The sequence below is a fragment of the Myxocyprinus asiaticus genome, chromosome 22 (genome assembly GCF_019703515.2).
Source record: "Myxocyprinus asiaticus isolate MX2 ecotype Aquarium Trade chromosome 22, UBuf_Myxa_2, whole genome shotgun sequence".
NCBI lineage: Eukaryota > Metazoa > Chordata > Actinopteri > Cypriniformes > Catostomidae > Myxocyprinus > Myxocyprinus asiaticus.
Genome location: NC_059365.1, coordinates 32,757,387 through 32,771,031, shown reverse-complemented (window position 1 = coordinate 32,771,031; position 13,645 = coordinate 32,757,387). Strand labels below are relative to the sequence as shown.

At 37.9% G+C, this 13,645-nt stretch overlaps 1 protein-coding gene across 3 annotated transcripts; it reads right to left on the bottom strand.

Moving 5' to 3' along the window:
- Nucleotides 1-71: 71 nt before the first annotated feature.
- On the bottom strand, nucleotides 72-13,194 carry LOC127413046 (peptidyl-prolyl cis-trans isomerase D-like). Of its 3 annotated transcripts, XM_051649871.1 has the most exons (10): nucleotides 13,008-13,191; nucleotides 9,591-9,731; nucleotides 9,025-9,131; nucleotides 5,400-5,588; nucleotides 4,599-4,721; nucleotides 1,756-1,862; nucleotides 1,331-1,475; nucleotides 924-1,010; nucleotides 336-378; nucleotides 72-220 (listed from the first exon to the last, which is right to left on the bottom strand). In XM_051649871.1, the coding sequence occupies exons 1-10, from the start codon at nucleotides 13,090-13,092 to the stop codon at nucleotides 132-134; spliced, it is 1,116 nt and encodes a 371-aa protein (XP_051505831.1). In that variant the 5' UTR covers nucleotides 13,093-13,191; the 3' UTR covers nucleotides 72-131. The 3 variants fall into 3 exon arrangements, 2 of the variants coding, with proteins under 2 accessions (XP_051505831.1, XP_051505832.1); XR_007892528.1 differs by lacking the exon at nucleotides 1,331-1,475 and having other exon boundaries at nucleotides 116-220; nucleotides 13,008-13,193; XM_051649872.1 differs by lacking the exons at nucleotides 72-220; nucleotides 336-378; nucleotides 924-1,010; nucleotides 1,331-1,475; nucleotides 1,756-1,862 and adding an exon at nucleotides 4,889-4,967 and having other exon boundaries at nucleotides 13,008-13,194.
- Nucleotides 13,195-13,645: the final 451 nt, after the last annotated feature.

The window sequence follows — 13,645 nt, the reverse complement described above, 5'->3', positions numbered from 1 at the left end:
ATTATACTAGAAACTCCAAGGCTTTTTTTTCCCCCATTGGTCTCTAGTCTTAAATCACTAAATAGAATGATGTGCAATGTGAGTGAACAAGTGCAAGTAGGTCGGTGTAGAGTGAGGTCACTGCTGTTTCCTTATGCAAACATTTTGGCATAAATCTTCTTTTCTTTCTCCTTCTCTTCCTTGACTTGCTGCTTTACTTTCTGCATTTCATTTCCGATCGCTTGAAGCAAGAAAAAGAAAAGGTTAACATCAGAAAACCTCCTAACAAATAGAGTCACGCTAACGGGCCTGATTGTGTTTCGACCAAAACAGGGATTTGGAAAGAGCTGGTTTACCTTTGTCATCTGGTGCGATCTCCTGTGCTTTCTTCAGGTCGATCTGTAGTTTAATAAGAGAAAAGATGCTCTCAAAGTCAAAAAGTCAGCTATATAAAGCAATTTTCTATTTTTGTAAGATTGATTTGTCAAAATACACGTTCAGATTTCTTTATCTTTGTGCGATGTAAGTTCCGTTTGTTGCACAACTGGACCGATTCTGTTTTGAGATGTCAGATTTAAAATGTGACCTTCATACTGTGCTGTTTTTGTCTTTCCTAATTTTTGTGCAAGATGGGGCCTCATCTGTAATCAGAAGTCCAATGATGGGGCTGGATAATCACCAATTACCTCATGAAACTAGTGGTTCACACATATGGATTTATCGATGACCAATACTGATATTTAGAGAGCAGGGTGAATAAATAAAGCAATTTAATGTTAGCAAATGAGACACCTTTACATTATTAACAGTACAAGCAAAGTAGCATTTCTGTTAGTCAACCAATCCTGATATATATATATATATATATATAATATAATTTAGTTTCACTAAACAAGACGTAACAAATGGCGAAATGTGTGTTTCTGTTTGAGTGGAGTTGATACCATGGCCTTGTTGAATTCTTTCAGTCCTTGCCAGGCCTGGGCTCTCCTGAACAACGCTTTAGTGTTTATCTGGTTGAGCTCCAGGGCCTAAAAAGAAAACATAACTATGTTACAATACATCAAACATCACAATCACGCCACAAACCAGGACAAAATGGCAGTTTAATGCCAACTGTTTCCTTGATAGAGACAGTGTGTCTGGTGTACTATAAATGGCAGTGACTCTGCCAAGGTTATTTCAAGGGTGCTGAATGACTCGTATATGCTGTTGTGAAACATCTTTGAGGCCTGGTGCCAGTTGCACCAAACCTCTTCAAAGAAAACAGCTTTTTATACCCTCTACCCTACTCTACAGAAGCAACTGGACACTGTTCAGTCAGCTCAAATGTCAGTAGGTCCCAAGTTACCTCATCACAGCTCTCGATCGCATCTTGCCAGAGTTTCAGTTTGAGTTTACAGGCAGCTGTATTGAGTATGCAGCTCAAAGCTGTGGGCTCCAGCTTCTTTTGGGCACTATCATCGTCTAAGGTGTTGCCACATAACTTTAAATACCTGTGGACCAAAATAGCCTTTAGTGACACTGCTGGGTTCGAGTAATGTATGGCGATATGACTTGAGTTGTAAATGTTGTGTGGCAACATTTGCTTTTGATTACATATTCCGAACACTTGGGAATGTCAAGATGACACGAGAGAAATTCTGAGGAACAAAACTCGGCTATCACTGCACACTTAAAAAGGTTTGACAAGTTGAATTTAAGCCCTCTCTCTAATGTCATAGTGAAAGCGTAATGCAATAATTTGATTTAATGGCAGACTCGTCAAGTGTTCACCTGAGAGCTTTTGAATACTTCTTGATGGCAGACTGCCAGTTCTGCTCCTTGAAAAAGTGATTTCCAATGTTTTTGATATCCTCTGCCACAGACAAGACTTTATCTGTCTAGAAAGAGAAAAACAAAATAAATTAAGGTTGAAAGCATAAAATTGATTTTTTTTGTTTGTTTTTTTCCCAAGCACATGGGAAAAATGTTCGTGGTACAAAGACAGTATAATCTGTAATAATGGGTGGTTAGGGCTAGGCAATATATTGAATATTCATTTATTTTATTTTCGTTATATGAAATCAAATGGATAGTTCAACCAAAATTTTTAATTCTCATTTACTCACCCTCAAGCCATCCCAGATGTGATTGACTTTCTTCTGCTGATCACAAAGATCTTTAGAAGAATATCTCAGCTCTTTAGGTCCATGCAATGCAAATGAATGGTGACCAGAACTTTGAAGCTCCAAAAATCACATAAAGACAGCATATAAGTAATTCATATGACTCTAGTGGTTAAAACAATGTCTTCTGAAGTGATTCAAGCACCTTGGGTGAGAAACGGATCAATATTTCAATAATTATTTTCTATAAATCTCTACTTTCACATTCTGAAAGTGGAAATTTATAGAAATAAAAAAGTACTTAAATTTTCTCACTCACACCTATCAAATCGCTTCTGAAGATATGGATGTGACCACTGGAGTCATATGGATAAATGTTATACTGCCTTTGTGATTTTTGGAGTTTGAAAGGTCTGGTCACCATTCACTTGCATGACCTACAGAATGAAAAAATCTTCATTTGTGTTCAGCAGAAGAAAGTCAATCACATCTGGTATGGTGTAAGGGTGAGAAAATGATGAGAGCATTTTCATATTTGGGTGAACTATTCTTTGAAGCAACACCATGAATATCACAATGATTTTAATGCACTTTTTAGTTGGCCATTAAGTTTCCAAAAAACTGTCACTAGATTAGTTTTAATACTTCATTGTCTCAAAACTTATTTAAACTTCAGTGTAAAAAATGGCAATAGAGTTGCTAAGTTAAATTAATTTAATTTCAATCCAACTCTCATCCATCCATCCATCTTCTATAGCAGCTTGTCCTTATAGTGCTGGAGCCTATCCCAGCTGTCTCAGGCCGAAGGCAGGGAAACACCCTGGACAGGTGGCCAGTCCATCACAGGGCTAAGACACACAAACATACACACCAACACTCACACCTATGGGCAATTTAGAATTTTCAGTTCACTTAACATGCATATATTTGGACTATCCACCTGTCAGTTTTATATAATCAATGTAAAAAAATCTGAATTATTTGTTTGCATCATCATTTACAATTGTTAATGGAAATCTCCACTTAGCATTTTTCATATGTTTTACTTTAATTCACCAAAGTGGCATTCAACTGATCAAAGTATAGTCAGGACATTACTGATGTAAAAAACAGTACCATCACTATTTGAAAAAAGTCATTTTTGATCAAATCTAGACAGGTCCCATTTCCAGCAGCCATCACTCCAACACCTTATCCTTGAGTAATCATGCTAAATTGCTAATTTATTACTAGAAAATCACTTGCCATTATATCAAACACAGCTGGAAGCTATTTGGTTCGTTAAATAAAGCTTAACATTGTCTTTGTGTTTGTTTTTAAGTTGCCACAGTATGCAATATACTGGCATGTCTTAAGGTCAATATTAGGTCAAAAATGGCAAAAAAGAAACAGCTTTCTCTAGAAACTCATCAGTCAATCATTGTTTTGAGGAATGAAAGCTATACAATGCTTGAAATTGCCAAAAAACTGAAGATTTCATTCAAAGGTGTCCACTACAGTCTTCAAAGACAAAGGACAACTGGCTCTAACAAGGACAGAAAGAGATGTGGAAGGCCAGATGTACAACTAAACAAGAGGATAAGTACATCAGAGTCTCTAGTTTGAGAAATAGACGCCTCACATGTCCTCAGCTGACAGCTTCATTGAATTCTTCCCACTCAACAGCAGTTTCATGTACAACAGTAAAAAGAAGACTCAAGGGTGCAGGCCTTATGGGAAGAATTGCAAAGAAAAAGCCACTTTTAAAACAGAAAACAAAAGAAAAGGTTAGTGTGGGCAAAGAAACAGACATTGGACAACAGATAATTGGAAAAGAGTGTTATGGATCTTAACCCCATTGAGCTTTTGTGGGATCAGCTAGACTGTAAGGTGTGTGAGAGGTGCCCGACAAGACAGCCACATCTATGGCAAGTGCTACAGGAAGCGTGGGGTGAAATGTCACCTGAGTATCTGGACAAACTGACAGCTAGAATAACAAGGATCTGCAAAGATGTCATTGCTGCACGTGGAGGATTTTTTGATGAGAACTCTTTGAAGTAGTTTAAGAAGTTCTGAACATTTTTTTCAAATTGTAATAGTAATTTTTCACATTATTAATGTCCTTACTATTTCTTTCCATAAGAGTCAAATCTGTACATTATTCCAAACTTTTGCCCATCAGTGTATTATATGTAGATAAATATTGCAGTTATATCGGTGCATATAAATGAAAATGCCTAAATATCTTTATTCCTTGTTTATTTAGTGATAACCTGTGGAAAACATGCCTTGATTATTTCAAACTGGATTTTTTTTGGGGGGGGGGGCTTGTTCTTAAATGAAACATTTTTAATGTACTTGGCAACAATGGCTGTTGCACGAGGTGGTTTCTCTGATTGAAAAATAAAAATGTGTCACCCCTGTACAGAACAAATACCTAACTATCAAGATGCATATCAGATTTCAAGCTAAATAATATATTGCCCAGCCCTATATAGGGGTATATATGGAAAGGTGCAGAGCGAAAATTACATTTTTAAAGTCCAGGTCAAAGTCTTCAGGAAAGTCTGAGTATGTGTCTCCTGAGCCATCATTAGGGGCGATTCCCCAATCGTCTCCCGCTTTATGCTCTCCACATTCAGCAATGATGCAGGGCTGAGAGAGAGACAGAAATGAGTTATGATCAATCTAAATATTCAATCACACGCTGTAGATATAAAAATATCTCTTCATTTTTATCTTCAGAGTAATAATTGTTCTCAATGGACCATACAATGTCTTCTATTTTGAAACAACTAATTCATCATACTCAGCTGGCTCACCTGTGCAGAACAGGTGACAGACTAAATTCCATGACAGTTAAATCTTGATTAGGGTGATTAATGCCTGTAAAAGAAAGATCTGACACCCACCTGTCCTTCAAAACCAGTTTAAGTCTCTGTCATTTCAAATTTCTGAGCGTGAATATTAAAGTCACAGATGACACTGATGTATATATCACCACTAAATCAAATTTAGTCCATTGTGTGTTTATTTGGAGGCCATCTTTATGATAGTGTACTTCTAAACGTCGACAAAATTCACTTTTAGCTCATTTAACCATTTAAACATTAAAGTATTTTCTCTGGGAAAGTCTATTGGATATTTAAAAAAAGAAGAAAATAAAAGGAAAGGGCCTTTAAATGTCCACTGCAAACATCCTGTTTCAATAGCAAATATGTTAGCAGATGACAGAAAATTGCATTTGTCAAGCAGTTTGATGGGGTTTAAAGAGTTAAAAAAAAACAACTAAAAAAAACAACAACAAAAAAAACTCGCATTAAATATGTTCACCTCGACAGGATTATCTTCCTTAGTTTCCATCTCCTCCAGCATCTTCACCACCCCCATTCCCTTCAGCACCTGGCCAAAGACCACGTGTTTTCCATCCAAGTGTGGCGTGGGAACAGTAGTTATAAAGAACTGGGAGCCATTTGTGTTGGGGCCGGCGTTCGCCATGCTGAGCAGCCCCTCTCTGTCATGCTGGGGGGAAACCAGAGTGAGATACAACCAGATAAATAAAGCACCACTTCATTAAACAAGAAAAACAGAAGGTTTATCTATCCCTCATTTGTTCCTCAAAGCAGACAGCAGGAAATTAGTGGATGCCTCAGGGAGATGTATCAAGTGGTGTGTTTGGCTTTTTAATATCGGAGCAATTTTTGAACAATTACGTAAACAGACTGATAACTTTTTGATTAATTAAAAGGATAGTTCACCCAAATATGAAAATTCTCTCCTAATTTACTCACCCTCATGCCATGCCAGATGTGTATGACTTTCTTCTGCTGAACACAAACAAAGATTTTTTGAAGAATATCTCAGCTCTGTAGGTCCATGCAATGCAAGTGAATGGTGACCAGACCTTTGAAGCTCCAAAAATCAAATAAAGGCAGCATAAAAGTAATCCATACATCTCCAGTGGTTTAATCCATGTTTTCTGAAGCGATCGAATCAGTTTTGGGTGAGAACAGACCAAAATATAAATCTTAAATAAAATATATAAAATCATACCAAATAATTTAAAAAAAAATCACTTTTTTATTATATTGACATCAGCAGTCTCTGGCAATCATGATTTCAAGCTCTATTACGCTTCCTTGTGCTTGATGCATTTGAGGAGTGTTAGATGGCAATAGAGTTGAAGTCATAATTACCAAGGAGACTGCTGATATCAAGATTTATAGTGAAAAAGAAGTTATATTTTTAGTCTGTTCTCACCCAATACCACTGGATCGCTTCAGAAGGCATTGATTAAACCCCTGGAGTCATATGGATAACTTTTATGCTGACTTTATCTCCTTTTTGGAGCTTCAAAATTTTGGTCACCATTCACTTGCATTGTATGGACCTACAGAGTTGAGAATCTTCTAAAAGTCCTTGTGTTCAGCAGAAGAAAGTCATACACATCTGAGATGGCATGGTGGTAAGTAACTGATAAGAATATATTAGGGCTGCACAATTAATCAAAATAAAATCAATATCGCGATATGACCGCGTGTGATTATTAAATCGCAAAGGGCTGCGATTTAAATAAATAAATAGTCTGCTCACTTCAAAATGTACTTGCACTGCTCTGTCCAGTCTATATTAAGTTAGAGAATTATTACAGTGTTTTTAGAGCAGTTCTAAAAAGAGCAGCACCACAACTCCATCTCATGCTTAGAGTAACAGAAGTGCTCAGAGTTCAGTTCCGTTTGCTTACATGCGCTTAGCGCTTTATTTACACTAAACCGGCGCGTCTTGCTTGAAACGGTTTTAGTATCATCTGCGGTAGCAGCATCTCAGTCTCCGCCAGGCACAAGTATCATAATAATAATGCAGAATGCAATATGGGGTATAATTCAAACATCCTTATTAAATGATTGCTGAGCAAACAGCATTAACAGTAGCACATGTAGAGTCCAGAAACATGCGCTGTGTCACCCTTATTACATTCCCAGTGGCAACAAGTGGAAGTAGAACTAATATTTCCAACATCCAACAAAAAAAGGAAGGAACTTACATATAATATATAACATATTTAGATACTATATTATATTTCATTTAACAATGCATTATATTAAAATAATGAATAAAAATTATTAAATGAAATGGTGACAAACTAACCAAAACTTTCACTTTAAGTTTAATTACACCATTGAGTTATCAGATCAACTTCAGTTTTACATTAAGCCTCACTCTTAAGGACCACCTTATATACAGTAGAAGGCCTAGAGTAAAGAGTAAAATTGAATGTTTTATGTTTAGTTAATTATTCAACAAAAACTAGGCAACAACTATGGTATTATCAACAGGGAAATTTAGTTAACAGTGACACTGAGCAGAAAGCTTACTTATAACCAGTTTTGACAGAGCTGCTGATAAAAAGTTAAATGATCTGCATCAGAGTGCCATTCAGTTTCCTCAGACAGTCAAATGAATGTTCAGTGAGCCGGCCCATTCAACTGCTACATGAGTTCAATAGATGACCCAATCACTCCAATGTCCTGCAAGAAATACTCCACAAAACAAACTCCAACCAATAGGAGGCATAAGCACAAAGAACGTGCAGATTCATCCACAACACTGTCCTGAAGGGGTGCTGCTACACAAAACAACTTCAGCTGCTAGGCAGAACTCAGCTTCCTCGGATGGTCAAGTGAATGTTCAGTTAGTCAGGCCCACTCGGCTGCAACATGAGTATCACCAAATGACTTATTCACTCCGTTGAATTTATGAAGGACAATGCTTGCTGTGGGCATGTAAATGTTTTACGGCCATCCTTAGCATCTATTCTCAATTTGGCCGGGAACATCAGTGCAAAAGTGACCTTCCATTGATGTAAGAGTTTCTTGCATTCCTTGAATCGATCACGTTTCTCTCATCAAATTCGCAAAGTCTGGGAACAAGAAAATGCTGTGGTTCTTCCAAGAAAGCCTTCCTTTACTCCTCGCGTAACACGAGATCTTTATCGGATGATCTCAGAAATTTGGCCAGAATTGGTCTGTCTCGCTCCGTGGATCTCCGAGCCAGAAACCTGTGAGCTCGCTCGATTTCCAGCTTATGGCCCGTTATGTCGAGCAGACTCGGAAAGAGCCCATCTAGAAATTTCACCATATCCTGACCTTCTTCGTCTTCAGGAATTCCAACAATTCGGACGTTATTGCACCGGCTACGATTCTCCAAGTCTTCTACCTTTTCCCAGAGGTGCTCCAAATCTACTTTGGTCGCTAACGGATTAGCAACTAATTCCCTCTCCCTTGACTCCGGATAATCAATCCGTTTCTCGACATCCGCCACTCTTGTAAACAGTGAATTTTGTCTCCATGGCAGTGATCGATCAACGTATTACAGCAAGATCCTCCAAGTCAGCAATGACCTTCGCCAGCATTGCCGAATCTCCTTCACTTCTCCGGCCAAACTGACTCCCTGGTCCGTGGCCTCTGGGGGGTGTCAGCTTGAGCACGTAAGTGTCTTTTAATGCCTCCAGAGCACGAGGATTTTGAATTCTTTGACATATTGTCTTCCTAGAACAGTTAAGGATCAGGGTGTTTGAATCTCACCGGTTTATGACATGAAAAGTATTAAAACTATCAAAGTGCGCAGAGCTCGCCGTTCACACTTCCGAACCTCGCATGGTGTCAAGTGACACGTTCATTTTTCAGGTGAACTAGCCCTTTAAATTTTAGTCTGTTCCTCACACATAGTTACTGAATGGCTTCAGAAGACTTGTAATATAGTGAATGAGAAATATGGACAATTTTTATTATGCTTTTTCATCCCTTTTTGAAGCGTGATTGCCCCTGGTCCTTGTATGCTTTCATGTATAGAACAGAGCAGCATCAATATATGACATCTGGGTTTGGAATGACTAAATGCTGACAGAATTTTCATATTTTGATGAACTATCTAGACAAAGCTTAACAGAAATCTTTACCTTATAATGAAAGTTTTCATCCTCAAACTTGTCCCCATAGATGCTCTCCCCTCCAGTTCCATTCTGATTGGAAAAATCACCACCCTGGATCATAAATTGCTTGATGACTGAAGGACACAATAAGCAATAGATATATTAGTGACATCTTCTGTCTCGTTTACAGGTAAAGTGACAGGGACATCTAGACATATCTATCATTCTTAATTCAAACAGCTTTGCATCCCTGCATTCAGGGTTCCCAGACTTTTGACCAGTGAGCTTCCATGACTTTCCCATGATCTTTCCAGTAATTCAAAATTACCGGATAAAGTTTTATTTTATTTTTATTTTTTTATAGAGATTGCTGACTCTTCACAAAGAGCAATATCTAGCTGATACAATATTTTAAAGCAGAGCAACCGAAATATTTTATATTCACTATAGAAATTCCAATGACTTTATTACTTTAAGATTTTACCCGTTTCAATACATTTTTCAGGCCTTGAAATCACCATTTTAATATTCCCTGACATTTTAATTTTTCCCAAGACAGTGGAAACATGTCTTCTGTAGGTCCGGATACTCACTCCGGTGGAAACGACAGCCCTTGAAGTGCAATGGTTTCCCGGTGCTTTGACCGATCCCTTTCTCACCGGTACACAGAGCACGGAAATTCTCTGCTGTTTTAGGGACAACATCAGCAAAGACCTCAAACACAATACGGCCAACTGGAGAGAAAACAAGCAATCAACAAAAACACAAACAATTAAAGAAGGCTGTAAAATCAGATTGGTTTCAAAGGTTTAAATTAATAAACTCTCCTTTTTATATTTTAATAATATCATACTGATTTCAGTAATTTTATCAAACAGGATAGAATGCTTTAGAGCAGGGGTGCTCATTACGTCGATCTCATTAACAGGTCAAATGGTAAAGGGATTAGAGAGAGAAACTACTTAAAAATCACTTTTTATTTCCTCTTTTTGGATTCAACGCAGGTGGATTTCCAAAATGCAGGATCACAGGAGACTAATTCACATTATATATATATATATATGAGGAAAGCTCTTCTTGACTGGTTACGGTTACGATTAGGGGTAGGTCTATAGTTTCTCTGACCAATCAGGTAGCGCTTTCCTGATAAATAATACTGAATCGTCCAATCAGGTATCACTTTCCTCGTGAGTGTAAATTACTCTTCCCCTGTCATCCTAGGTTTCAAAAACTCACACTGTCTGACAGACAGCCACTTTTTGTGTGTGTGTGTTGTGTGAACGCTCCCGTAATGCGGATATGGGACTGTGAGGTCAAACACATTTCAAAATGCCTGTCTTAGCAAGGTATTGATAGAAACACAGTCAGTTTTGTCTGAAGTAAGCGTAAACACCGGTACAAAAAAATAAAATAAAAAAAATTGTCTCAAGTTCTGTGCATGAGGACTTGCAGTGTAAATGCAGCCTGATAGACCTGCCACAGTCTGTGACATTAAAATTAACAACAATAACAAGAACAAATGTATTGCTCTTGGCTGGAGAACTTTAGTAGCTTTAAAATAAAATATGAATGTATTATAATCATACAGTGAAGACATGTAATCCATGAGAATGTAAGAATGTTTACTTGAATACTTGATACTAGTGTTAGACATTTTATGCACTGTTTTACTAATTTTTTTCTTTGTTCTTATTTTATTAATGACTGTTTCCATGTCTTGAATAATTACTTGAACTTGAAACAATGTTTACCCAATTAACAAATTAGTCAGTATTAGTTTTTGCATTGAGAATCAATACATTTCACTGGAATTGGTTCTGACTACTGAAATGTTGGTATCATGACAACTCTGCCTACAATGTGTATTTAAATTGTGCATGGTAGATCTTACTGTAATAGCATTATGAAATGTGAGCACCCCTGCTTTAGAGGGAGACAAACTTAAACTAATGCCACAAAATATAACAATTCATCCAGTCCACTGCTAATGTTTACTGATGTTAATGCTTTTATGACAAAGGGAAAATGTGAAGAAACTCCTGGAATAATTGTGAATAAATTGCCAGATTTTCATTTTAGAAATTAGCACATATACAGTTGATCTCAGAAGTTTACATACACCTTAGCCAAATACATTTAAACTCATTTTTCACAATTCCTGACATTTAATCTTAGAAAACATTCCCTGTCTTAGGTCAGTTAGGATCACTATTTTAAGAATGTGAAACGTCAGAATAGAGAGAGTGATTTATTTCAGCTTTTATTACTTTCATTACATTCCCAGTGGGTCAGAAGTTTACATACACTTTGTTAGTATTTGGCCTATAAATTGTTTAACTTGGGTCAAACATTTAGTGTAGCCTTCCACAAGCTTCTCAAAATAAGTTGCTGGAATTTTGGCCCATTCCTCTGGACAGAAATGGTGTAACCGAGTCAGGTTTGTAGGCCTCCTTGTTCACATACGCTTTTTCGGTTCTGCCCACAAATTTTCTATAGGATTGAGGTCAGGGCTTTGTGATGGCCACTTCAATACCTTGACTTTGTTGTCCTTAAGCCATTTTGCCACAACTTTTGTGGTATGCTTGGGGTCATTGTCCATTTATAAGACCCATTTGCGACCGAGCTTTAACTTCCTGGCTGATGTCATGAGATGTTGCTTCAATATATCCACATAATTTTCCTTCCTCGTGATGCCATCCATTTTGTGAAGTGCACCAGTCCCTCCTGCAGCAAAGCACCCCCACAACATGATGCTGCCACCGCCATGCTTCACAGTTGTAATGGTGTTCTTCGTCTTGCAAGCCTCACCCTTTTTCCTCCAAACCTTACAATGGTCATTATGGCCAAGCAGTTCAATTTTTGTTTCATTAGACCAGAGGACATTTGGAGCAGTGGATTCTTCCTTGCTAAACAGCCTTTCAGGTGATGTCGATATAGGACTTGTTTTACTATGGATATAGATACTTGTCTACACGTTTCCTACAGCAACTTCACAAGGTCCTTTGCTGTTGTTCTGGGATTGATTTGCACTTTTCACACCAAACTACATTCATCTCTAGGAGACAGAATGCATCTCCTTCCTGAGCAGTATGATGGCTGCGTGGTCCCATGGTGTTTATACTTGCATACTATTGTTTGTACAGATGAACGTGGAACCTTCAGGCATTTGGAAATTTCTCCCAAGGATGAACCAGACTTGTGGACATCTACAATGTGGAGATCTTGGCTGATTTATTTTGATTTTCCCATGGTGTCAAGCAAAGAGGCACTGAGTTTGAAGGTAAGCCTTAACATACATCCACAGGTACACCTCCCATTCAGTACACATCCTATCAGAAGCTAATTGGCCAACTGTCTAAAGGCTTGACATCATTTTCTGGAATTTTCCAAGCTGCTTAAAGGCACAGTTATCTTAGTGTATATAAACTTCTGACCCACTAGAATTGTGATAAAGTCAATTAAAAGTGAAACAATCTGTCTGTAAACAACTGTTTGAAAAATTACCCGTGTCATGCACAAAGTAGATGTCCTAAACGACCTGCCAAAACTATAGTGTGCTAATATTAAATCTGTGGAGTGGTTAAAAAATTAGTTTTAATTACTTCAGCCTAAGTGTATGTAAACTTCTGACTTCAACTGTATGTGCTTTAGCACCTCAGGACATCCCAAATAAGTGGCATTATTTACCCCCCCAAAAAGAAAAAAGAAAGAAAAAAACGGACTAATATGATTTCCACCTATAAATAATTTAAGTTGCATATGTGATAGACACAAGACAATGCACTGAATAGTACGAATTACTGACCCGGGTAAAGTACAGCAAAAACAAACACCATGCAATGACAAAAAATAAACATTCACAATGCACATCTTAATACTGTACTTGTGTCCCAGACAAAGTCTGAGTTCGGTATTTTAGTGTGGAGCAGTTAGAGGCATGTGGAGACAAATAGTAAAGCAGCAGCATGCAGTCATTCAGCTTTCTTGTATTACAAACAAAAGATCCTAACCTGTTTCGCCACCGATATCTACATCAAAGAAAACTCGAGGGTTGTCTGGATTTCCAGGCTTGGCCACGGGTGTTGGGTTTGACATTTTCTATAAGTTTGACTGTAAAAAGCTTCCTATCGTAGACGGAGAACTAGAACATTCGGTGAAAGCACCAAGGAACAGAGTAAACCAAGAAGTGAACTTGTAAGTGAAGTATAAATGAGTGTGTAGCGCCCTCTACTGCAGTGGAGCCTAGTACACTGCTGTCCGGGGGCCGGTTGCGCTAGCTATGCGTACGTTACAACTTAGCCTAGTTGTGGCGTAAATGGGCATTAATTTACGCTCTACTGAATAATTGAGCGTTGCACAATTAAAATTAGGTAGGACGTAAACCTACGTATAAACGTTTACACGACAACGATCCCGTTCATACGAATCCGCTAAAACGACTAAAAACGCTGTATTATGCATGCCAGGCCAGTAGTTGGCGATGTCACTTTGTAAAGAAACACTACGCACCTGCGCACATAAGCATTCTTCCACAGAGCGGTGAATACAAACAATGAAGATGGCGATCGCTGGTCGTTGTAGTGATGCAGTAAATCTACACTTTGCTGGAGAAGCGTCAATAAACTCAAAATCTTGAGCAGCACAGACA

Excerpts from the sequence above, each read along its gene's own strand:
- LOC127413046 (XM_051649871.1), bottom strand. The coding sequence starts at position 13,092 with ATGTCAAACCCAACACCCGTGGCCAAGCCTGGAAATCCAGACAACCCT. Across the intron at positions 5,589-9,024 it reads ATGAAAACTTTCATTATAAG|CATGACAGAGAGGGGCTGCT; the intron begins GTAAAGATTTCT and ends GTTTCCCCCCAG. Across the intron at positions 1,863-4,598 it reads TTGACCTGGACTTTAAAAAT|ACAGATAAAGTCTTGTCTGT; the intron begins GTAATTTTCGCT and ends TTCTCTTTCTAG.